The sequence below is a fragment of the Zosterops lateralis genome (genome assembly GCF_965231275.1).
Source record: "Zosterops lateralis genome assembly, chromosome: 1".
In the NCBI taxonomy this organism is placed as follows: domain Eukaryota; kingdom Metazoa; phylum Chordata; class Aves; order Passeriformes; family Zosteropidae; genus Zosterops; species Zosterops lateralis.
Window position 1 is genome coordinate 58465272 of NC_139762.1, and position 24901 is coordinate 58490172.

A 24901-nucleotide genomic window follows, 5' to 3' on the forward strand; every position below is an offset into this window, starting at 1 on the left:
CAGCAGTGGGCTGGGTGGACCTACACTGGCTGACCTTTATCCATGCATGTTTATAAATTGTGATGCTGCTGTATGAAGTCCCAGCACCCAAGTTCTTCACGTACAATACTGGTTCTCTGCACCAATGCTGCCCAGCAGCTTTTCCTCCATTAACAAGTTGGGTTAATGGACTTTCGCTTTTCACAGCATTAATAACATCAATAAGATCCGTCCAGACAGACACCTTGAAATAAATTCTTATTCCAAAATGCAGAGGGTCACCAAAATGCTCAGAGGAAGGCAGCGCCTTGTCTACAAGGAAAGGCTTGAGAGGATTGTTCAGCTTATGGGTGGCTTTCCAGTACCTGAAGGGAGTGGTAAGAAATATGCAGAAGGACCTTTTAATAAAAGGGCATGTAGTGATAGAACAAGGGGGAATGGATTCAAACTGAAAGAGATCAGGTATCAGGAGGAAGTTCTTTACTGTGAGGGTGGTGAGGCACTGGAACAGGTTGCCCAGAGAAGCTGTGGATGCCCCATCCCTGAAAACATTCACGGCCAAGTTGGATGAGGCTTTCAGGAACTTGGTCTAGTGGAAGGTGTCCCTGTCTATGGCAGGGGATTGGAACTAGATGGTCTTTAAGGTCCTTTCCAGCCCAAACCAGCCTAAAAGTCTATGAAAACAAGCACAAGACAACAAAGCAGATTTAGGTGCACCACTCACACTCTGCCATCTCTGCTAACAGAACAGCTCTGCAGGACTGCTGCTGACCAGCCCACCTCATGCCTTCAGCTCTGCTGAAGATCCTGTGCAGCCAACACAGCATCAATCAGACAGAACATGAGCACACAGATGTCCACGTGTACGGCAGACTGACAGTGCCTTCAAAAGAAACTACCTGGTTTGGGTTACATAATGCCCTGACAACCTTAATTATTTAACCTGATCAGGAGAGGACACCGAGAGCTCTGAAAAACTTGTAATTCAGCCCTTGCTCTCCAGCATCATTGATGATGTCAGCCCTCTGGCAGATGGACTGCATTGTATCTACACAATATGCAACTGACTTACTCAATTAAGTTGCTATGGGCACTTGTCCTTCATGACCTGGAAATAATTTCACAACACATGAAAAAGTGCCCCAGGTTAGTATTTCACAGAGGATCCAACAGTATCCTTTCTGCATCACCTTTGCTAAAAGGTGATGCTGCTAGCATATATACCTTGTGTGACAGCACAGATAACGAGCCCAGTCCACAGGAGTGCATCTTCCACATCTCAGCAGAGACTGGAAACTGCCAGAGGAATTTCTCACACCTTTGACTGTTTTTCTGCAATTAAAAATCTATATTAGCTTTTGTGTAATCTTTCTTCTGCTACATTTATTAACAGTTCTGGACTGCAACTGAGTTGGTGTCTTGGCATTTTCCCATCCATCCTTAAATGTGCATTCTTCTTCAGCTATTCATACAGCAGCAGCCAGTATGAGAACCACAGAACAGGTGTGTTCCTCAGCAAGGCTCTGTCTCACACCCATGCAGCAAATTGACAGCAATGATGCTTTACATCAGTTTGCTCAAAATTTAGTGTTTTTTTCATTTCCAAACAGACTGTAAGTCAAATTGACACAGATTCTGATAATGCAATTAATCAGATCTTTCTCCAGAAATGTCCAAACCTGATGGTTTTCAATGACACACACACACTGTCAGCTGTCCCATCCTTGGCTTACTCGGTGCAGCTTAATGCACACCCCACCTGCCAGCCTCAACCTTCACGGACGGCAGGAACTGCTCTCACTCCTGCTTCATGGACAAGCAGACAAAGCAAGAATGATACCTGCAAAGATTCTTGAGACTTCTACTTCCCCTCATTCTATTACAAACTGCTCTGAAACATACTGCTAGGTAAAACCTTGATGAACAGGAGGTGATGTGGACTTAAGAGGAGGCCCACATGCTCCTCAAATACACCGGGCAGCACCATAAGCACACACACACACCACAGACACCTCCCTGCACTCAGGATGTTAAAATGGGCAAGTGCAGAGCAAAAAGAACAATGTCACATGTGTTTTGGGATCTGGTACCCAAGTAAGATGAGGAGAAGTCACAGCTGCAGGCTGCTCGTCAGATCTGAACAGCCGGAATGAGACACAGAAGGAGACAATAGGCACTAAAGTGAGGTGTTACGACTTTAAACGCAGCACCACGAAGTCTTCCTTCATTCATGAATACTCAATTTGTCCTTTTCACATGCACATTGCACAGGAGTCAAAGCTCTCCTGACTTTTAAAGAAAGCCATGAATGTTTTCATTTTCTTAAGATTTTGAGTTTGGGGTTGGTTTTTGCTTTGGGGTTTTTTTTGGTGAGGTTTTGTTGTTTTGTTTTGGGCTTTTTTTTTTTCTTTTTTTTTTTTTTTTTTGGGGGGGGGGGGGGGGGGGGAAGGGGTGTTGGTGTTTGCCCTTTATTTGTTTATGGGATTTTTGGAGATGGGCATCCTCCTTACTATTAGATTACACCTTTTTTTTTTTTTTTTTTTTTTTTTAATGTATCTGTACTTTCCTACTTAGCACCAAGTATTTTTCCCACAAAAAGGTGTCCACAATCAAGTTTTCAAGTTTGACAAATATGTCTGGAAATGGCACAGCAGCCAGCTGCACTAGAATTATATCTTTATAGATAATTTTGTTGAGAATTGCACACCCAAAAATTATATTCAACTACCTGAATAAGCATCTGAGGTTTTCTGAATTTTAAACACTGAAGGGAAAAAAGTTCTCTGTGATCATGAAGGTAGATAGCATTCTATACAGGAACACAGTACTGAAAACCCACCACGAAGGTGTTTTGGTTATTGGTCCCATCCAAAACGTCAGTTTACCACACAATATTCTCTTAACTCCCAGCACATGTGTGTATACAGAAGAAACATGACCAATATAATAATAATTCTTCCTACTACATAATCAAGTAATAAGTTATTACACTATTTCACAAGCACAAAACTCAAGGCACTACAACAAAGTATTTTTGCTCACACACAGACACCTCTCCACACCAATGTATTTCAGAAGCAGAATACACACAGATTTGGGGCTTTTTCAGTGCCATATGAAATAAATACTTGCAACAATCATCCTCCTGGCCAACCAGCATTCTTCCCAACTGGCCTTTCACACTGGACCAGAGCTCCCTTCACATGCTTCAAGGACTTGTATTTGTAAAGTCTGCTGCAGAGGGCAGCTCCACTGTTTCCCATTCCCATATCCATTTCCAGCAGTGTGAGGCTCTGTCCTTAGGAGAAGTGAGGAGAGGCAATTACCACACTGCCCATGTGGAGCCCGGGCAGGGGCAGCAGTGTTTTTCCTGACTAACACTTTCTATCCGAATTACTTTACCTGTGAAAAGCCTACAGCATATAGCCTGATTTAGTTAAACCCACTGATTTTTAACTTGGCTGTTTTCAAGCTCCTTGGCTTTCCTGAAAACCATGACCATACTGCACTCTCAGTCACCACTTTCGTATCTCAAATTTCATTTGGTTTTATTTCTATAGTACCCACTCAACAAGACCACAAGTATTTAGTGTTAGCAAATTAGTAATAAGATTTAGGAATATCAGCCTCTAAAAAACCCACAGCTACCAATATTTGAGATAATACATAATTACTACAATGCACTAAGATCTACCTGAAGCATCTAAACCCAAGTTCTACATCTTACTTTCTCTTACGTTCCTCTTGTCTCCTTCAAAAGCTATTTTGCACCAAAAGAAACGTTCACTGAATGTAACTGTATGTTAGGTTCTCTGAATGTATTAAAAGAGGGAAGAGGATGGATAGGCAATCATTTGCACACACACCTAAGAGAAAGTGAAAAATCTGGTTTATTTGAAACTGTGAAATCAAAATCCAATAAATAAAATGTTTAACATCAACACTGGACACTGCAAAAAAACACTGGTAAGACTGGATTGTTCCCTTGGTCCCCCAAGCATGGATGAACCATGAAATGACTTCCCAGCTCCCCACAGCCATGTAGTTCTCTCTACAATCTTGCCCAATTCATGGCAAGCCTTCCCCAGATGCACACTGGCAGACTCCCCAGGCTGGAGTCTCGCCAGTACCAGCAGAACTGCCCCAAGGATGACAGGGCTCACAGGGCAGAGGCTGTTGGAGTGACAATGAGTGCCTGCATTTCAGGACTTCTAGAGAGCATCCCTCTTCCTCAAAGCCCTCTGAACAGGTTTCAGGAACTGTGTGCTATGGCCAAGTATGTTTGATTTTTTAATTTTTAATGAGCTATTATGAGGCTATAAGAACACTGTTTCTTAATCACTTTTTGGGGTGGGGCATGCAACTGATCCCATAAATATTATGTTTGTTTAACACTGCTATTAAATTACTAGGTTCTTTCAAACAGCAGGTTCTCTCTAAGTAACTGTACGTTACATATACATTAAAATTCTTTGAAGCCATCAATATGAAAATACTAAGATTTTATCCAAAATATAACTCCAAACACCTTGTAGAACCTCAGGCAGGAAGTCACCAAATTCTGCTAAAAATGTCACACCCTTTCAGAAACAGCAATAAAACATTCTGTATCTGCTTTAAAAACTATGGCACAGGGCAAAAGTCTACTTACTATCTTAAAAAACAGAAATAAGCTTGGGCATATCACCCTTTCCTTCTAACACTGGCACAAGTGAAACCTATTTTTTCCTTCTTAGAAAGGAAGGTGGGGAGAGGGGGATGAAGAGGAGGAAAGAAAACCAACGCATCTTACTGGTTATTTTTTCTGTAACTGGCTGTTGATATTGGAGGCACTCTTTGACAAGCCAGACAAAAACAAGCATATCCAGAAAGGACAGTACTCAATAAGGCCTCGATGTGGCCGCCAGTTGGTGCTTCAACTCAAGTGAACCTTCCCAACAGCTTTTCTGTAATCTGCTGAAGAGATGCAGTTAGTCCATACTCAAGGTAAGTCTGTTTGGGTTTTACACTACTGCAATGCTCTCTACAGGACAACAAGAACCAATCATTACATGAATATCATTGGCTCAGGTACTCAACAGTTTAAAGTCTTGATGCTACCAATCCATCCAGGTTCAGTCTGTACCATTTCTGACCCAAGGGACTTCAAGCCAGGAATCTAATTTGCTGGGGAGTAGGCTCTGCTCAGTTACTACCTCACAAAACACTCATTTGAAACGACAGATTTTCCACCAAATTTGGGTGATATTTGGAAAGGGCTTCTACACATAAGTGATGTGCACAGAGGTCATATACTCCATGTATCAAAGCAATTTGACACTCTCCAAAGCAGTCTGGTTTTTGAAAAAGGAAATAAATAAATGCTGCTGCCAAGCTTTGAACAATAGGTAAACAACTAGGCTTCAACACCAAATGAAAAGGATAAACACTTCTGGTTAGCAAGATCTATTTAACAGATAACACAACCATTTCAAGTCAGTTCACTGTAACTCTTCAGTTACAGTGAAAGCCCCTCAGTCCTCACCATGTTACTACTCAGCAGAACTAGAGATCACCAGACTTAACTGGCACAGGTATCCTGACTGACAAAACCCCACAATGCCATGTATTTCACTGCTACCAGTGCACTGGGAATTTGAAGGGGCAATGGATGTAATGGCCGCAATCACTTCTTCAGTAGATAAACCAGAAAGAGGTCAAAAATATCAGGACTTAAAAATACAAATAATCAAATACATCTTTTTCACATAGTTTACCTTGTTATTTTAACCAACATTTAACATTTTATTACTTAGAAAAGATGACACTGCAGAAAAATAAAATAAAATTTGGTTTTAACGAGGACAAGGGTTTTCCATGGTGGTATAAAAAATGTAATGGGAGCCTGGAGGGGAAGAAAAAGACATGGAACTGGAACAAAACAAAACAAAATCAACAAAAAAACCCCACTACTCCCAGGGAAGGTAAAAAGCTAAAACAAATTCCAGATGTTTAAATCTGAAGGTTTTAGCTTTTAAAATACACAACTACGTGTGCCTTTCACAATAACAGTCACAAATGAACAATACTTTTTGTATTACTGTACCCTTCAACAGGCCAGTCAGCAAGTTAAACAATATAATGAACTGCTAAATTTTAAGTAAGCAATTATGGATTGCTTTTAGCTGTTACAAAAAGCTGGGTTACATATCCAATGGTCCATCTTTAAAATTCAAACTGTGCTTAATGTTTTTTAGTTCAGACATACTGAAACCCATCAGCACAGATGGTTTGTGATGTTTTACCGCCTTTAAGCATGTATTCCTCATTTTCCCAAAGAATGATACAACATCAATTTTCCACGCAGATACCAGCCAGGAAAGTAATTCCATCTCTTTTTTAGAAGGATATGGCCTCTCATGAAAGTAGTCTGACAAAAACTGTTTTTGCGCCTCATATGAATTGTGATCATACTGATTAGGATCTACAGCCAGAAAGCGAAGATCCTCACTAGAAGGAAGCTTCCTCAGCTCAGTCCTAATTTTTTGCCGTTTGAAAGGCACTACCCCTGAATTCACTTCGTTCTCTTGAGACAGAGCTATGCCAGTATTTAAGCTCGGAGGCTGCTGTTCCTTATTCCTTTGGTCTTCTGCAACAAAGCAGGAATCTGATTGCTTTCTTTTCAGTACCACAGAGAGATGTTTCTCACCATTCACAAACAGCAGCTCCTTCCTCTCAGTTTGCTCAAGATGCATCTTCAGGCTCGAGTTGGTGTCTTTGGGAGCACTTCTACAACGGAGCAAATGTACAGCAATAGCTGTCAGAGTCATATTTCCAGGGTACACGCCACAACAGTGGATGCACTTGAAAGCAGGAGAGTTTAAAAGTGTATGCACAGTCGGCATTACATGATGCCTCTCTTTCAAATGCTTCTCATAGGTTTCTCTACCAGCAAACGTACCTAAGCAAAACGGACAGGTGAACATTTTTCTGGTGCATCTCCTGTTCACTTGTGCCGTCTGAGGTTTCACTTTGATGTAAACAGGGACAAGAATTGTTGAACATATTCCAACAAACACTACCAGATGTACTTCTCTTTCACCCATGTCTTCATCTGGTAGCACTGTGTTGAAATCAAAGTGTGGAAACACAAGACTACCCTGAGCATCATTACCTAGCTGAATTCCTCTGTTGCTGTAACTTGCATGCAACTGCTTTTTTCCATTGTGTGAAGTTTTGTTGTGCTCCACGAGGCTTTTTAAGTCAAAGAAAGTACCTGTGCAAAACAAGCAAGATAAGCCATGCATGAAGATGTGTTTCATAAGCTCTTCCTCGCAGAGAAAACATTTACAATCGTAACACCAGATGGCCTTTTCTGTCATCCTCAGGAAGAGTGCACAAGCTGCAAGTTTGTGAGGTTCTGGGGTTTCTACCTTTACTTCACGTGGCTTGTGGGCCACCTCCATGTGCACCTCGTAGACATTTGACGGGAAAAGCTCATTACAAACAGGGCAAGTCTTCCACTGCTTGGCCTGTCTGACAGCCTGGCTTGTTTCAGGAGCAGGCGGGGAGGCCTGTAAGGATACATTCTCAGAGGTCAGAACCACGGGAGGAGAGGGAGCATTGGCTGGCAACTGGGACAGCTGAGGCACTGACCCCGACTGCATGAGCTGGATGGGCACCTGTGGAGGCGTCACAGTCGCTACTCCACCACCAGGAGGTACAGGCAAAGTAACTGAGACGGGGGCCAGGGTGAAAGTAGGCACCCCATTAACTTGCTTGCCAGTGGGAATCAACTGCCTCAGTATAGAGCCCGCAGTCAAAAAAGCTGTGCTTTGAGAAACTGGAGGTTGAACTGGCTGATTTACCGGGATAACTGCTGGAGCAACAGGTTGATTAAGCTGAAGGAACCCAGGACCAACAGGCTGTGTGACAGGAACCACCCCAGGGGCAATAGGCTGGTTAAGCTGGAGAAGACCCGACCCAACTGTCTGTGTTATAGGAAGGACCCTGGGATCGATGGGTCTGTTCGTGTTCCCAAGGGACTGGCTGACAGACAGAATTCCTGGAGCAACTGGTTGATTCACAGGGAGGACTCCTGGTGCAACGGATGGATTCACAGGGCCAACGGGTTGCGTAGCAGGGAGTGTTCCAGCTGGAATTGGACTGTTTATAGTACCAATGGGTTGATTAACAGGAAGGAGTGCAGGCCTGATGGGCTGGTTAAGAGGAAGAACTGCAGGGGCCGCAGTTCTACTTACAGTCCCAACAGAATGGTGGAGAGGGAGCCGATGGGAAACAATGACGGGCTGCGAAGGGGAGGGCTGAATACCAAGGCTGTTCTGAGCCACGGGAGGGTTGCTGGGCACAAGAGCAACATGAGAGGACGTAGCAGCAGGAGGACAGGTGGTCTGTGGGAGGCTGCCAGAGGCACTTAGGACTGTCACTGGTCCGACTGTGTTCTGAACTGCTTGTGTCTGCACCATGCTCTGGTTTTGATTGTTCTGTGGAAATGCAACCTGGATGCAAGCTGGAGCTGTCACAGAACCCACTGGGACAGCAGCAGGTCCTGCAGATGGAGCAGCCGTTGCTACACCTGGGGCAGGCTTTGGAGCAATATACATTTGTTTCACAAATCCAGGTTTTTTAATGTGTTCTGAAATCAGAGATCGAAGTTTGTTCTCCAGGTCTCTGTGTGTTTCAGCTGTCAAGATGTGGTACATTAAAGAATCTGGACTGTTTGCAGGAGCATTGCATTTTTTACAGTACAACTCAAATAAATTCGGTGCACTTTCATCACATTTCTCGCCGAAATATGTGCTTAGTAAGTTTTTAAAATGGTTAATCAGCACATGTTTCTTCATGTTGTAATACAAGGTGTCTGTGAATTGACATTTTAGACATGTGAAGTTTATGATGTCACTCCTAAATTGTTTCATGCCATCCAAAATGCTGACTGTATAGTTCTGTATTCGTTTATTAGACGAATGAAACATCCAGATGTGTTCTCCCACTACTTTGGGACGAGAAGAAAACGTGCATTTTGGGCAAGAAACCACCATCTCTTGGTCCATTTCATCCTCGTGGTAACGATGCAAGTGATTCTTGAAAGAAGTAAGCCATTTGGAGGAGAACTTGCATAAGCTACAGCAGTATGGCTTTGTCCTGTATCTCTGCCAACAAAAGAAAAACATCCACTTAGAAAATGCCAGTTCCTACACCACTGGTATCTGTTTAAATTCACACTATCACCTGTCAAAACTGCCTTCACTAGATGTATAGCATATATCTTCTCAGTTTCTTTTGGTTTTGAAAAGCAGATTTAAAGACAACATACTTAAGGGGAGAAACATTTGTGACTTTTTTGTTTCATTATAATTTACTAAGAAGCCTTGAATGAGTTGACTTCTAGTTCACAAGGAGTCATTCTAAAGCCTGCCTGTTTTTAGAATCACAGGAATCACAGAACAAGCCAGGGAGAATTTATATTTCCACTTGTATGCACACAGAAGTTTAGCCTTAGGAATTAGGAATAGCAGCCCTTTAAATATGACACTTATAGAGCTTTATTCAGTTCAGGGCCAGCTCCTATCTACTGGACAAAAAGAGAAAAGACAGAATAGGCTTTTTTTTCTGTATTTCAACAGCTTATTCTTCACTGAAAACTCTTCAGATGTACCTTCCCAGCAAAGCCATAAACAACTGATTTTTTTAAGAACATTCTTTCGGAGCCAAAATAACAGAAAGTAGTAAAACCCCTTTTTATGATAAAGCAACAATGTATTAACTCACATATACAATTTATATGAACTCACACATACCAGGCATCCCATCACTGTAAATTTTTAGGAATCTTACTCAAAAGTGCTCAGTATAGCACATACACATTCTTCCCAGGAAAGCATTTTAACTGCTTAGGAATACATATCTTCCACCAAGCAGTGGTTTGCTCCCTCAGTTGTATGTCACATGACAGGACTGCTTTTCATATCCAGATGAACATTATTTGTTCTTTCAGAAAAACTGGTAGCCCCATCAACCATTTTATCTGATCATCTTCCCAGGAAGTTAACCCTGGCTCCTGCCAAAAACTACAGATCCAGTCACAGCAACATCCACGTGACAAATCTGCACTCTCAAAAATCTAGTGGAATCTGTCTGTTCCCTCAGAAGTTTTTCACCTCACTGATTTCTGCCCTCATGAAACAGAACCCAAAGGGAACAAACTGTTCTGCCACTACAGCACCCAGCCCAGTTACATCATCCACATACGTCACACTGACACACCATGAAGAACAGTCACACAACACATGCAAAAAAACCTGCCATGCAGGTTACAGTCAGCCATCTACAGACAACGGACAGCCCAGACAGCCATCTACTAGCAGTACTAGGAGAGTCTCCTGGTGATAACCAAAATCTAAGCTCCAAATTCAAAACACTGGGTCAGACAATGCCACTAGCTGGCTAAGGCTGCTGAAGAAGCACACTGCTAAGCTATTGCTGAATTATCTTCTATTTATACCCTTTAGGTGTCTAGTCTCAGCTGCCGTTAAATAGTAACAAAGCAAATCTGCAGATGCATCAATCTTGAAGTATCCCACCTGGAGAAAGGCCACTGACACTACTGAACTAAGCACACAGAACATTACTAGAAGATATGCCTCACTACTTCTAAAGGAGTAAAATGGCAAAGAAAAAATTCCAAACAATTCTCTTTCAGCAGAACAGAAGCATATGGAAGTATGCTGCTTTGATATTCTCTGTATGAAACAGAACTCTTGCACACCAACACTTTACAAAGCATTCTGCCAGCACGCTGTCTTCGCATACTCATCTGCTTTTTCTGTTCATAAGTCTACCAATGGCATGCCAGCTTTATAGAAAATTAGACAAGAATTACAAGCCACTCAGGAAAAACAAAGCATCTTGGACATAAGACCAACGCAACCTTCAATTGTAAGAATGAAGCCAAAAGAAGGCTTGTTACAGACATTGTGGTAAACTCAACTACTCCTCCTTCAAATAACCTACTCCAGAACACAGTAACACTCTGTGTTGTGTAGTTTCACATTCCCCACAACCTAGAATCATGCAGAAAGACAGGACAGCCTCCAAAACCAACATTCTTTCGGAATTGTTAATGTCTCCCTAAAAACAGTATGAATGGTGGAAGCCACCAACTTTGTTTAGATAGACATCTTCTCCAGCCTACTGAGTTTACAGGAGGAAACAACTTATTTTCCCTTACGGCAGCAACTTTGGAGTAGAACATCCTGAAGGACCAACTTCTTTTCTCCCAAACCTAGGCAGCACGATATGTAGATGATACACATTAATAAACCAAAATTGTTTAAAGAAAATGGATAGGCACAAGGTTAGTATCCAAAAGACACAGTTTGGCAAATCTGTTCCACAGCAATGTGTTATCAGCTCCACACTGAATTTCACTGACAGGTCTTCTGTAAGGAGGAAATGAGGGGCTCCAAGACTCTTCAGCAGGACTGACACATCTACCTTTTTTTCTGAACATATTCCTCTGCTCTATACACAGCATCTTAGAAACTTGCTACTATATAAAATTATAGAATTGATCACCTCAACTCTGCCTTTCTTGTAGGGTCTAGCTATACAGAATTAAAGCTGTTTCACAAACACAAATCTAACTGGAAAGTTTTCCACTGCCACCTCATACCAAGCCACCAATAATAATTTCATCTTAATCCACTTGCATCTACACAATCCCATTTTTACCCTTCCAATGAAACAGGAGCTATTTTGTACACAAGACCATGCTAAGACTACACATTAGGTTAGGCTAAAAAGGCAGAACATTAGTGTGACATCTTAAACACTGATGTTCAGGGTTGTATCCTTAAAGACTGCAAATGGTAACTTAAGTCCCCATAACCAGCTGCATTACAGGGAAAACTAAGCAGGAAATTTAAGATTTTTCCCGGACTAATAGCACTTAGAAAACAAATACTAGAGCTATTGTTTTTCCATTAAAAAAAAAACTATATTCTAATTTCTGAAAACTGTGAAATTCAGCAACTCCACCCAACATGTTTACCCAGAAATTGTGTCACAAATATACATACCTTCTTTTTGCCCACAGGCTCCCAAGGAGAGACATCACTCCATGAAGTGTTACAAAAGTAGTTTTCACCTGCATCAAAACTTTTAAGATTCTAAAGGTAAAATAAAAACAAGAAATGAAAACAAGGCTTTTGCAGTCTTTTCTGAATATAAAGAAATTCTCAATAGGAAATAAGAAAAAGAAAAACCCACACAAAGAGAGGATGACTTTAAAGTCCCAAAATGTCATTCAAAGAAATGACTTCTTTGACCATCTTTGATTTAATTTACCTCAAATATTTGTTCATATGACTAGGTGGTAATAGGGTAGGAATTCTGAACATTTCATAATTACTGAAAATAATACAGGGAGTGAAAATATTTACACTTGAATTCCACTTTTCCAGCCAAGTTCACAGTGAACACTCAAAATATTTTCCCCTTCTATCTTCCTCCTCCTTCACTGGTAATATTTCATTGGTTACTTCCTCTTATTAACTTACCACTACCATTTACTTTACAACAGGCTTTAGTATTAATTCTGCATAGCACTGTTATACTTTTATCTTGGAAAACCAAAACACATTCACAGAATCTGATTTCCATGAGCTGCTTTTCCTGCAGCTGCAAAAGCGACAGTATTACTGTACCTGCATCAACTGTGTCAGGGAAAGCAACTGTCCTTTACAGCCTTCTTCTAATTAATCCCATCAGAGCAGTTTACATTCCTCAAGCCAAAGACAGCTACTATTCTAAAAATACTAAGTTCATCTCCAGATTTCTAAGACCCACACATATTTAAACACAAACTTAATGGGACCCCCAAAAAAAAAAAAAAAAAAAAAAAAAAAGAAGAACAACCCCTAGATTCCTATTTACTGGGCATTGCTGAAGACCCTAAACTCGATTCAACAGCATACCAGAATGCCTTGAATGAAGCACAGGCTACAAATCCAGGCTTTACCCAGAGAAAACTTGCATCACTTCCCCCCTCACATTCTTCCCTTTCATAAATCTCTCTTCACTCAAAACTCTGTGGATACTTAGAAAAGGCATGATTTCCACCTCTGCACCAAACCCCACTGCAACAGCAGAAGCAGATAATAAGTAACATTTAAGATCAGATAACCTTATGAAAGGAGTGGAATTCATAAATCTAATGGTTTGTGTTATGTGAAATTTAGCAGTAACACAGAATATAGTCAGCAACAAGGACAAACAAAGCTTCAACAATCAAACAACTACAGAATCCTCCTTAATGCAGGCTCTGCCTACACTAGGCTCTTGTCCATTTGCACCATGCAAATACGAGCATTCCTGTGTGTTCAGCAGATTACAGTAAGACAGAACATCATGCCAGAGATAATCTGATTTTAACTTCATAACTGAAGAATGCAGCTGAACCTGCAATACACTGTCTACCTTTTCAATTGTCAAGTATGCTCAGAGAGAATCCAGAAAAGCCCAGGGCAATAATAAACAAATCCCTTGCAATCTAATCAACACCTAGACACTAAATGAGTCATGTATTTGCCCTTCAATCAATCAATTAAAAAAAAATTAAAAAAAAAAAAATAAAAAAACAAACCCAACCAAACAAAACCCCACACAAAAACCCCAGGAATCTTGGAACTCTTTACTTGTTCTAAGAGAAATCCAAGAACTTTAGAGAACTATTTTTGATAGAGAAAATGGAGGCTTGAGAGTTACTAAAACTTTTTCAGCTGAACATGCTGGAGTGAATTACACACTGTTTAAAAAAGGCTTCTTAAGAGTTTACGGCTTATCTGAAACATGTTGTTTTTGGTTTGAGAGACAGGCTCCTACACTTAAACACCAGATTCCCACAAGTCAAACACACATAATACGTCTATCTAATTTTGCTGAAACAGCTATTTCCTACAGAGGAATATCTACTAATAAAATTAACCATTCTTATCAATACAATTAGTCAGTGGTACAAATGGCTGTTGTTAACACTTGCTTTAAACAGAGATCCATTGATTAGTTATGCCCTCCTCACATTTCTCACTTCCAGGAGGGGACGAAAGCAGAAGAGAAAGGTAACAAGAAAGGAACAAAGCTGTCTGAGAAGCCTGACTAATCCTGACACATAATAGGTATTTTTAAGTTAAAGAGAAAAATAGTTTTAAACTAAGAACTGCTCTCCCTTTTGTATTAAAACTATCATGGTTTTTCCATAACAAAAACATAAAAAGCTGAGAGTTTAAATGATGACACAGAACCATAGAACAGAATCATGGAATGGTTTGGGTTGGAAAGGACCTTACAAATCATCTAGTTCCAGCCCCGTCCCATGGTGGGCAGGGATGCCACTCACTAAACCACATTGTCCAGGGCCCCATCCAACCTGGCCTTAAACACTGCCAGGGCTGGGCATCCACAGCTCCTCTGAGTAACTGTGCCAGTGCCTCAGCACCCTCTGAATAAAGAATTTCTTCCTAACATTTAATTTAAATCTACCCTCCTTCAGTTTCAAACATTGCTGCCCCTTGTCCTGTCCCTATCTGTCCATATAAGAAGTCCCTCTCCCTCCATTTTACGAGCCCTCTTCAGGCACTGCAGGACTGCAATTAAGTCTCCCCAAAGCCTTCTCCTCTCCAGGCCGAAAACCCCAGCTCTCTCAGGCACGTCTTCAGCCTCAGAGCAGAGGTGCTCCAGCCCTTTGATCACCTAAAGATCACAGTATGTTGGAGAAGCTGAAACAGTTTATTAAAGGAAAACCTCCACCTTACAGCCTCTTTAAATGCACTACTTAGAGAATCAAACTAGTACTCCAGCCAAAATGATCATGTTTTCTTCCTAGCAGAGATCAATTAGCCTAAAAACTGATTCATTTGGTCTCTAAGCTACAGAGAGGTACCAGTCATACATGATATTCCTTCATCTTCCTCACAAACATTACCATGCCTTATTACAACAGTGCAAGACCAATTTTAAGACCAGATGCAGGTCATGAAAGCTAAAACTTAAGGCAACATTAGCATATCATACTTCAATCCATTTCTTACATTGTCCAGATCCTTCGTAAAGAGCCCAGAAAGCAATCTCGATATTTGAGAAAAGAAACAAACTTTAGGTACTTCCCACAAGATGGTCTTCAAGGTCCCTTCCAACCCAGGCACTTCTATGATTCTAAGTGTTATTAAAATCCCACACATCCCATGCTACCAAAAAGAAATACCACCATCATATGAACCAAGTAAAAATCAAGCTATAAAAACCATTTTTCCTACTGCTAAAGTTGTAACAAAATCAGCCACAGATTACCTGGAAAAAAACAAAGTGAAGTTATGAACTTGGTTCAGGGAGAATTACTTGCAAAAAAACCCTAATACAGTATTTTTGGCCCAAATCTCAAAGAGGTTTTCCCACAGTGGAAATGTCTGTCCAGTTTCCCACCACCACCAGTTATTAAAAATTAAGCAAAACTAAGTAAATGCCCACTATACGTACCCCCAAAAACCCAACCAAATACAAAACAACTTATTACTTATTTACCATTGAAGTCCATGCAACAGTCAAAGAGAGTGCAAGCAATTTCATAGTAAAAACCTGTCTCCATCAAAACATTCCTACTTCAAATGGTTGAGACAGACCCAGCTTCTGAGTCAGAAGTGTGATTACAGAGCAATATTAACAAAACCAGCAAGTGAATGGAAATTACTAGACATTTTCATTTTCCTTGAGCTATTACAGTATTTAGATATATACAACACTGTTCAACTGCAATGACAAAGAATGTTCCAAAATCAATTATGCATGTAGTCTTGAACAATTTTTTTCCAATTACTTACAGAGTTTCAGAAAGTAATCACCACAGAAGACACAACAGCACCCTTATAGAGTTTTAAGCCTACTTTAGTACTTCCATACAGAGCCAATCGACTCTTGACTTTGGTCAACATCAAGTTGTGAATGTACTCAACAGCCAAAAAAAGCAGCCTATGCACCAGCTCACTGAAATACACTATTGTTAAGAAATGGAGTTACATTGCTGTGTTTCCACCTTTTCTGGTATTAGGCTTGCCAACCTCACGGTGTGCATTCTTCCTGATGGATGCACAAAGTTTTCTTCTGAAAGTGGCAACAGTGCTACAAGGTCTATACGAATTGCCCCAGTACACCTGCACATAACTTTTTAAGATGCAGAACCAAACTAAAACTCAGTAAGACCATTTTGGTATTTTTCACCAGACACAAAGTTTAAAGGCTTATCCATTTTCAGAAATGCTGATGATTTGTGTCCCTTCAGAGGCTTGCCCTTGAATGTGATGGGACGTTCTTTGAGGAGACTCAAGTCCTCATCTGCTTGAGATTTTAAAAGAATTGAAAAAAGTTTCTGCACAGCACACAAATAACAATTCATTAGTCTGTGGTATTTTTTCCTGAAGCTGTACTGTTTCCTTGTTGAAACATTACTAAGAGAATATGCAGCACCATCTATGACACATCTTTTTAAGAAATACACCCTCTTGCACTGTTATATATTAACACACTAAATTCCTGCTCTGGGTATGAGCAGTCAGTAACCAGAAACCCCTGAAGCAAGGACCCTCCAAAAAGATCTACAGCAGAGAAGCATCATATATACAACAAAAAGTGAAATATTTGTTAGGAATTTACATTTCAGATTAATTTACACTCTTTCAATTGCTTTACCTTCAACAATTCCCTGCAGTTGTCAAGCCCAAGATCCACAAGAATGGCCTTCACCTTTTTTCGAGCCTTCCTTATATTATCAAGGTTTTGAACAGGAATTTGAAACATTTTGCACTTTTCCTGGGGGGAAAAAAAACACAACAACAAAAAAATAAAGAAAAAAAGGAAAAAAAAGAAGAGGAAAAATAAAAAAAGAACTTAAAAAGGGAGGAAATACTTGAACACAAACACTTACATTTAACAGTGTTAAAATAAGAATTAAAATCTGAAAAAATCATAGAACAGAAATATTTAGGTTAGAAAAAACCTCTAAGATCATCGAGTCCAAACATTAACTCACCACAGTCAGTGCACCTTTAACCATGCCTCTCATCACAACCCCTGCGTGTCTTTTAAATGCCTCCAGGAATGGGGACTGAACTATATTTCCCTTGCCAGCTCATTCTAGTGCTTGGCAACCCTTTTTCTCAAGAAGTTTTTCCTATTATCCCATTTAAACCTCCCCTGGTGCAACTCGCTCTTGTCCTGTCACTTGCTACTTGGGGGAAGAGACCGACCCCACCTGGCTACGTCCTCCTTTCAGGCAACTGTAGAGAGCAATAAGGCTCTCCCTCCTTTCCTGCAGGCCAAGCACCCTCAGCTCCCTCAGCCACTCACTCGTGCTCCAGACCCTTCCCAGCTTCACTCCCTTCTCAGAACTCACTCCCACTCCTCACCAGTGCCAAGTGCACAGTCCATCGCTGCCCCCAGTCCTGCTGGACACACTGGTGCTAATATGGGCCAGGATGTCATTTCTTAAATATGAAAACACAAAATCCTTAAGCCAAAGAAGCGGGCTCATGAATATTTCCCAGTAGATCGCTTGACTGATCTTAAAGGAAACACAATCTAATGGGGGGGATGATGAAAAAGTCTTTATATTTCTTCCATCTGCAAAAAATTCCAAATTTTTCTTTCAGATCTCCTTGTATCTACCTGGCAGAAATACTGGTTTTGTAGGGTTTTTGTAAAAGAATGTGAACACCAGAATTTTACTAAGATCTATTCAGAAAATTACTGTCATTATCACTTAGGAATGAGAAATTCAACACCTTTTAACTTGAATGTTATCATCAAGATGAGAAGCCTCTTTGATAATTTTGTTTGCTGTCACGCATGTACATGCTTACAATGATTGCTAGTAAAATCTAGATTTCCTGCAGAACTTTCTACTTCTGTAAAGTTGTAAGGTAACCCCATGGGCTCAGCTTTAGAAGTGTGTCAGCCTTTGTCATCTCCTTCCCAGATTACAGCAAGATGCAATTCAGACTGAGCTTTAAGAAACTTCAATGGACACAGAATGCAAAACCTAACCCCAAGCCTGCACTGAAAAAGGTCACTGGAAGTTTCTCCAGTGTTTGGTACTTAAGTAGCTGACAGGATCCAGGAGCATTTACAACATCTTAGTCCTTATTGCTAAATAATTTATCCATCCAGGACATGCTTGAACAGGAAAAAGAAAAAAAAAAATAGAAATAAAGGAAATCCCCAGACAGTACTTCAGCACAGACAGTCTCAAATGTCTTGAACAGCTGTACTTTACCAAAAAAAAGCCAGCTCCCTGCCAATGCAAAAGTTCTTCTTCCAATCATAAGACTTTCATGCAACAGTTGCAAAATCCCCCTGCTGGTAAGACACCAGCTACAAGCTGAGTATCAAACGAAAAAAAAAAAAAACCCACAACAAAAAAGCCACAAAAAACCAACCTAAGAAAACTCAAACAAACAAACAAAAAAAAACCCCTAACACCACCAACCATATAAAAAAAAGTTCTAGTCTGTATGTAAACCCCCCCCCAAACCTTAATTTATGTACAAAATATACAATTGAGGGGTTTGTAATTAAAATTTTAAAAACTCACATACTATTCTTCGCTTCTTCTCCCCCAAAAGGAAAGATGTGTAGAAAGAAATGGAGAGAGAACCCCATTTGACAGACGCTAGTCTTGTTGTCTAATGTTTTTTATCACCAAGAAGTCCAGAAGACATTCTGATACCATTGGGGAGGGTGTAGAACAGGAACCTATACAGAATGGAATAAATTAGAGTAACTGATCTGGCATTCTCTCAAAATGCAATGAGCAAAAATGTGACATAAAATACTCTTTTCAAAGCGATGTCCACCAGGAATTTGCAGAGCCTCGAGGTAAACCTTTAAGATCAGTCCCTCTGTGACAACAGGTTATGCACATCAACCCCACGTTCCAGTACAGGTAACAGCAGAGCTGACTGGACACCACCACACCCAGATCAGCCGGAAGGAGATGTGGCTCAACACATTAGACTCCACTGGAAACAGTTCCCCCATCTCAGTCTTTCAGCTCATACACTGATGCTGCTGAAGAAGGTGAAGCATGGATTGCTGAGGCATGTCTAGCTCACAAATAAGAAACAGTCCACAAGGTGCAGTATGCAACATCCATCTACCTCAACAGTTTTCTTAACCAGTAATCATTCTGAAATTATTAATGCAGGAGAAAGAAAGAAATAAAATTGTTAATCATCCTGAAATTATTAATCCAGAAGAAAGAAAAACACACCAAAACCCCACCACAACAGAAAGATCATCAATATAAATTACTTCCCAGATCTCAAGTAGTTGGACTTCAATCCAAAGGCCACCATGTGCAATCACGTGCAGTGTTATTCAGCAGGTATTTCAACAACCTTCTTGGGAGTAAGTATCTTAAAGGACCTCACACCAGAATCACAGAATGCTTTGGGTTGGAATGGACCTTAAAGATCATCTCGTTCCAGACCACCTCCCATGCTCAAAGCTCCGTCTAACCCAGCCTTCAACACCTGCAGGGATGGGCCATCCACATCTTCTCTGGGAAACCTCTGCCAGTGCCTCACCATGCTCACAGTTAAGAATTTCTTCTTCATAGCTAATCTAAATCTTGGAGTCTCTCTATCCACTAAACCAACACTGCCACCATAAAGGTCACAAAAGATCAATCTTCCAAGCTTATTCCCTCAAGCCCTCAGTTTAATTTCTTGATTATTATGCAGTTTATTATCCACATTTTCATATTAATAATTTATTTTTCTTATAATTTGGACATTCTTCAAACTTTAGTTTGCACTTTGGTTTCATGCATTTGTTGGTCATATTCCATTCTTAACCAACAAATTCAACATGAAAAGACTACAGTAAAACTGAACTAAGGTTACCAAGAATCTTGATCATTTTACCATGCTGCCTATCTAAAAGACAAAAATTTATCCTTCACTGCTTTTAATTGTTGTTTTCAAAAAAACTGATAATCCACTGAGTTTTCAGACTCAGTGCCATTTCATAAACAGAACCAAGGCAAGTTTTTAGCAAAATAAAAGAATAATTTTAGCAACGGATGTCTCAAATTCAGTTCTAAGAAGGCCATTCAATTCTTGCTCAGGCATTTTAGCCATCAAGCCATTCCTGCATTTGTTGCTTGTTCAGATAACATCTCCATAATGATATACACAGTGGAGCTTAATTCAACACTACACAAACCTTTCACTTCTGCATTTGTTATCATAGATTATAAGAGTTAACTAACTACATCTGGCTTTTCAAAGATCAGAAATCCAACTCTCCCCTTCCAGCAGTGCTGCAGTAGTAGCCTAAAAGATGGTAACAGTCTGCACAGTAGTCAAAGACACCAGTTTACAAACTATCTTTTACCATCATTTCTCTGCATTAAAAAAAGCAAAAATACTAACACTTCACCTCTTCAAAGTGAGAAGTCATCACAAAATGCCAAGTTCTTTTCCTTCTACTTCTCAGAACCATTCTCATTCACCTTGGAAGGTCACCCAGTCCAGGGTGTAGGCTCAACCATTAACTGCAGCCAGGGCACTGCTTTGGCCAGTCAGGTTGGGCAGCCTCTCTGGGCAACCTCCTCCAGTGACAGATTGCTCACACTGAGAGCCTTTTTCCTTACATGAAATCCACACCACTTCTGTTTGTGCTCCCACAGGACGCAGGCATTTGCAAGCAAATTAAAATGGAGCTGGTGTGGAGCTGGCACAAGGAAGATGCACATATGTGCCTTCAATGGGCATGCAAATACTTCCAGCAAAATCCAGTCAGCTAGATAATCAGGCATTTTAGAGTTTTCAGGAAAAGAGGCATGTTAGAAGATCCACAGGGAAAATGGCCATAATGTAACTCCTTTAGACACCAGGTAATCCGCACAGAAGCAAGAACTCCAGATGTCCTCCTAAGTGGTTGGCCTTTAGTCTGCTGCTCAAAGAATGCTTTGAGCAGGGAAATTATGAAAGACTTATGGAACATTGTCCTTTCACAGTACCTGCCTTGGAAATTGAATCATTCTTAGTTCTTGTAACTTTTATCTAGTAACTGTCATTAGTAACTGAGAAAGAGATTTTAATAAAGACTTTGATCTTTTTAAAAGGCTTGTATACCTTTTATAAAAGTTTATAGGTTTGGAACATTTGGGTTGGAGTATCTTGAAAGGTTTGCTTACCAACTTGTATTTCAGCAGTTGTCAGAACTGACAAGCACCAGGAAAGAATTGTTTTCATTATAGTAAACTCATTAGAAGTTGACAATTCAGTATTAGCTCAGAAAACAAGAAAAACTGCTTCCCTCCTCAAAGTGGAATGAAAGTATGCAATCTATTTCTAAGAATGACAGGAACAGGAGCACTGGATGGCAGAGAGCAGCTAGGAGGGCAGGCACACTAAGAAACTGCCCAGGAGAACGTGAGTTTGGCTTGGCAATGCCACATTTTACCTTCATCAGTTTTGTTTGTTTCTGATAAGCTTACAAGTCCTCTAAGAAGTCACACATGGGTACATGCTCGACCACACATTACATGGTCAGTTCCATTTCCTGGACTCCTATCTCTTGCCTTCTGAAAGAGACACAACTGGATTTACGAGTACGTTGGCACCAACAAGGCTTTTCCAACCTATGGAGGGAGAGGGAAGAAAGCTTCCGAAAAGGAAAAAGTTGATTTATTAGAATGGATGCTATTCTTGTTCATTGTTTAATCTGTTGTAATTTAAGATATATTCTAATGAAACTTATGAAGAGCAGTTCTGGTGAACAAAGTAGTTCCTCTTTACAGTCATATACCCAAATTTCTATCTAAGGGTAACTTGACAGAAATCTCAGGTAAGAAAAAAAATTAACTCCTCTTTATCCAGCTATATCAGAAACCTCTGGGTGTTTCAAATCATAGATCTCTGAGGGTCACAATAATTCTGCTCTTCTCATGGCTATAAATCACATGCCTGTTATAAAGGTAATCTCACCCAACATTCAACAGCTGCTAACACAATGAAGAGCAGTAAGGTATGTGATGACACAGATGAAGATGCAGCACAACAACCTGCATCTTACCTAATAAATCAAAGCTAATTTAGATCACAAACTTCAGCTACTGTGGTTTAAATAACTATTGCGACAGTTCACTAACACAGAACCAAGTTCCTGGTGTCCAAGACTGGTGAGAAGAGATGAAGGGACACTACCATGAAGGGACACTACCATTTAAACTCTTGGAGCCTTCCCGATGCACTCACACAATGCTATGACTCCCTTGGGAGTCTCTCCTAGGCACTGGACAGAACCCGAACCCAGCAGGATCCAAGTTCATCCCAGGTGATGTAACCATCTGCATGGAGCACACTCAGTCCTGCAGGACCTGTCAGCCTCACCTGTGTGTGAACAGAAGAGTCACACCCCGAGCACAGCTACTCCAGGAAAAAGCACCACTGTATTTGTGCTGCACTCCCCAGCTTGGTGTGACCCCAAAACTTGGCACTTTACACATGCACACAACAGTCCACAGCACAAACAATCCAAAGCCTTAACAAGTGAGAAAGAGGACAGAACTGGGGGAAAAAAAAAAAAAAAAAAAAAAAAAAAAAAAAAAACCACCCAGGGCTGTGCAACAGGTTTCAGAAGGACCAAAGTGTTCAAACACAAACCAACTCCACTAGCACTCAGTAAGACTTAGCCCAAACCCAGGGGGTCCCAATGGAAAAACATAAGGCATAACAAAACTCTGTGCTCTCTTCCTTGTTGCCAAAGATTTGCTGTAATTTGTGGGAGACGTTGTTTTTTACAAAACTTCCATGAAACAAACCACAGACATCATTACAGCTGGTCATATACAGTGTATCTTATAGTAATAGGTCTTATTACAGCTTGTAATATACTTTACTTCTTATCCACTTCCTCTAAATATTGCGCTAAAGAAACTCCCTTTATTTGATCAAAATTAAAGAGAAAGTTTATTAAAAGGAGCACTAGGATTTCTGGAATATAGATTCGATACCCCAGGAGTCTTTTTAAGTATTTCATTATAGCTCTTTACAACTCCTTTTTAGTAACACAGATTTTTGTTGACAGAAAACTGTTCAGGTCAACAACCGATTCCTCCCCAGTAATTTAGCCATGAGAATTTTATCAGCGGAGAGTGAGTTTTTGATAACTTTGACAGCACAGGACTCTGACCGGCTGCACGAGAGTCAGACACGTGTCTTTTATTCCGTCCCCAACCCCGGACACCTGAACTCCCCACTCCCTGCTCTCCACCACAAAGCAACCGCGCCGAGCGGCTTTCACGGCTCGTGCTGTGTGGGCTGTGTTTGTTTACATCACTCATAAACTCATTTTCTAAACGTATACATTGCTGAGGCACCACAAGGATATCCAACATAACTCTGCATCCCGCAAACTGCGATTCCATTGACCGATCCCATTAATGGGCGATGAAGTGCCGGTTCCGTACGCGTGCCATTCCTGCCCCTGCTACAGCTCACCGCAAACTGCTTCAAATTAAAACTATTAATTACAACTAGTTAAAACTATCCATCCACAGACTTAAAGCTATTAAGGTGGTTCCTTAGACACCGCATGGCTGAAGTGGGACCTGGAGTTCAATAAACAGGCAGGAGGCGCGGCGATGGAGCTGCCCACAGCCCGGGGCGGCGGCGGGGCCGGGCCCGTGTCGGAGCCTCTCATGGCGGGGCCGGGCCCGTCCCGTCCCGTCCCTCCCGCCCTCGGAGCTCGGGGAACCCGCTCGGAGCTCGCAGAAGGCGCGCAGCCCCCGGGGCGTTCACCGCCCTCCGCTCCGCCCCGCCGCACGTACCCGGCCGGGCTGCAGGGGGAGCCTCCGCCGCCGCCGCTCCTCCTCCTGCTCCTGCTCCGCTCCTCCTCCTATGGCGGCCGCCCGCCCGCCGCGGTCCCGCACCGCCGCCGCCCGCCGCCGCCCGCCGCTCAGGACCCGGCGCTGCCCCGGGCTCTGCCCCGGGCTCTGCCCCCGGAGCCGCCGCCGCTCCCCGGCCCCGCCCCCGGCCCGGCCCCGCCCCCGCCCGAGCCCCGCGCCCGCCGCGCCCCGCGCCCGCCGCCCTCGGGACCCACCGCGCGCGCCGCCGCCCGCGCCGCAGCGACCGCCAGAAAGAGAAAATGGCGCTCGATATGCCAGAGGAAGTGACGCCGGGGCTTATTTGCATGCTAGGCGGCCAGCCAATGGGGAAAGAGTCGTCCAGTGCTCCCATTGGCTCCCCGGAGGGGGTGGGCGGGGCTGGGGGCGGGACTTCAGGTATGGGCGGGGCCCAGCCTGGAGCTCACCTGTACCCCTTCACACCTCTAAGGGGCAGCACTGAGCGCTCTCGCGAGAGCTGTGACGTCACCCGGGGGAGGAGCCTGATGACACTATCCCATCACGTGAGGTTGCCACGTGACCACCCAACACTGCTGCCTGGGATGATGGGTGGAGCCTCATTTGCATATGCTGCATCCTGGATGCCCCAGCAGCCCCATTGGCCTATGAGGCGAGACGAGGCCTGGCGGGAAGGCTCCCCATTGGTGGCGCTCCTGTGGGCGGGGCTCACAGTCCTTGGCGCCAAGGTGGGACTGGGCTGGGGCGCCGGGGCCAGCAGGGGCACGGGGCAGGAGCCGGGCACAAGGCCCCTCTGGCAACGCCACCCAGGAGTGTGGCACCGCCACGGCCATGGCGCTGGACGGCTCTGAGGTGTGATGGAAGACACATGTCTACCAGACCTCTCCATATCTATCCACTAATGCAGTCCTCGCTCTTCCCGTGATGGCAGATGGTTTCTGACGGACACAAAATGCAACCACAGCCAAGCCCCTGTGCGGACCGGCAACAAGGACCTGACAA

General features: G+C 42.2%; 1 protein-coding gene across 6 annotated transcripts; it reads right to left on the minus strand.

Annotated features, from left to right (window-relative positions):
• Positions 1-3729: 3729 nt before the first annotated feature.
• Positions 3730-24208, minus strand: ADNP2 (ADNP homeobox 2). Of its 6 annotated transcripts, none has more exons than XM_083878273.1 (6): positions 24139-24208; positions 18624-18780; positions 17436-17513; positions 16720-16839; positions 12060-12149; positions 3730-9131 (listed from the first exon to the last, which is right to left on the minus strand). In XM_083878273.1, the coding sequence occupies exons 4-6, from the start codon at positions 16825-16827 to the stop codon at positions 6162-6164; spliced, it is 3168 nt and encodes a 1055-aa protein (XP_083734399.1). In that variant the 5' UTR covers positions 16828-16839; positions 17436-17513; positions 18624-18780; positions 24139-24208; the 3' UTR covers positions 3730-6161. The 6 variants fall into 6 exon arrangements, with proteins under 6 accessions (XP_083734399.1, XP_083734398.1, XP_083734397.1 ...); XM_083878272.1 differs by having other exon boundaries at positions 18620-18780; XM_083878271.1 differs by lacking the exon at positions 17436-17513.
• Between the last annotated feature and the right edge of the window lie 693 nt (positions 24209-24901).

Coding starts and splice junctions, on each gene's coding strand:
- ADNP2 (XM_083878271.1), bottom strand. CDS start 16,827: ATGTTTCAAATTCCTGTTCAAAACCTTGATAATATAAGGAAGGCTCGA. Junction 12,150..16,719: donor ACTGCAGGGAATTGTTGAAG/GTAAAGCAATTG, acceptor TTTTACCTTTAG/AATCTTAAAAGTTTTGATGC. Junction 9,132..12,059: donor AGCCTGTGGGCAAAAAGAAG/GTATGTATATTT, acceptor TTTTGTTGGCAG/AGATACAGGACAAAGCCATA.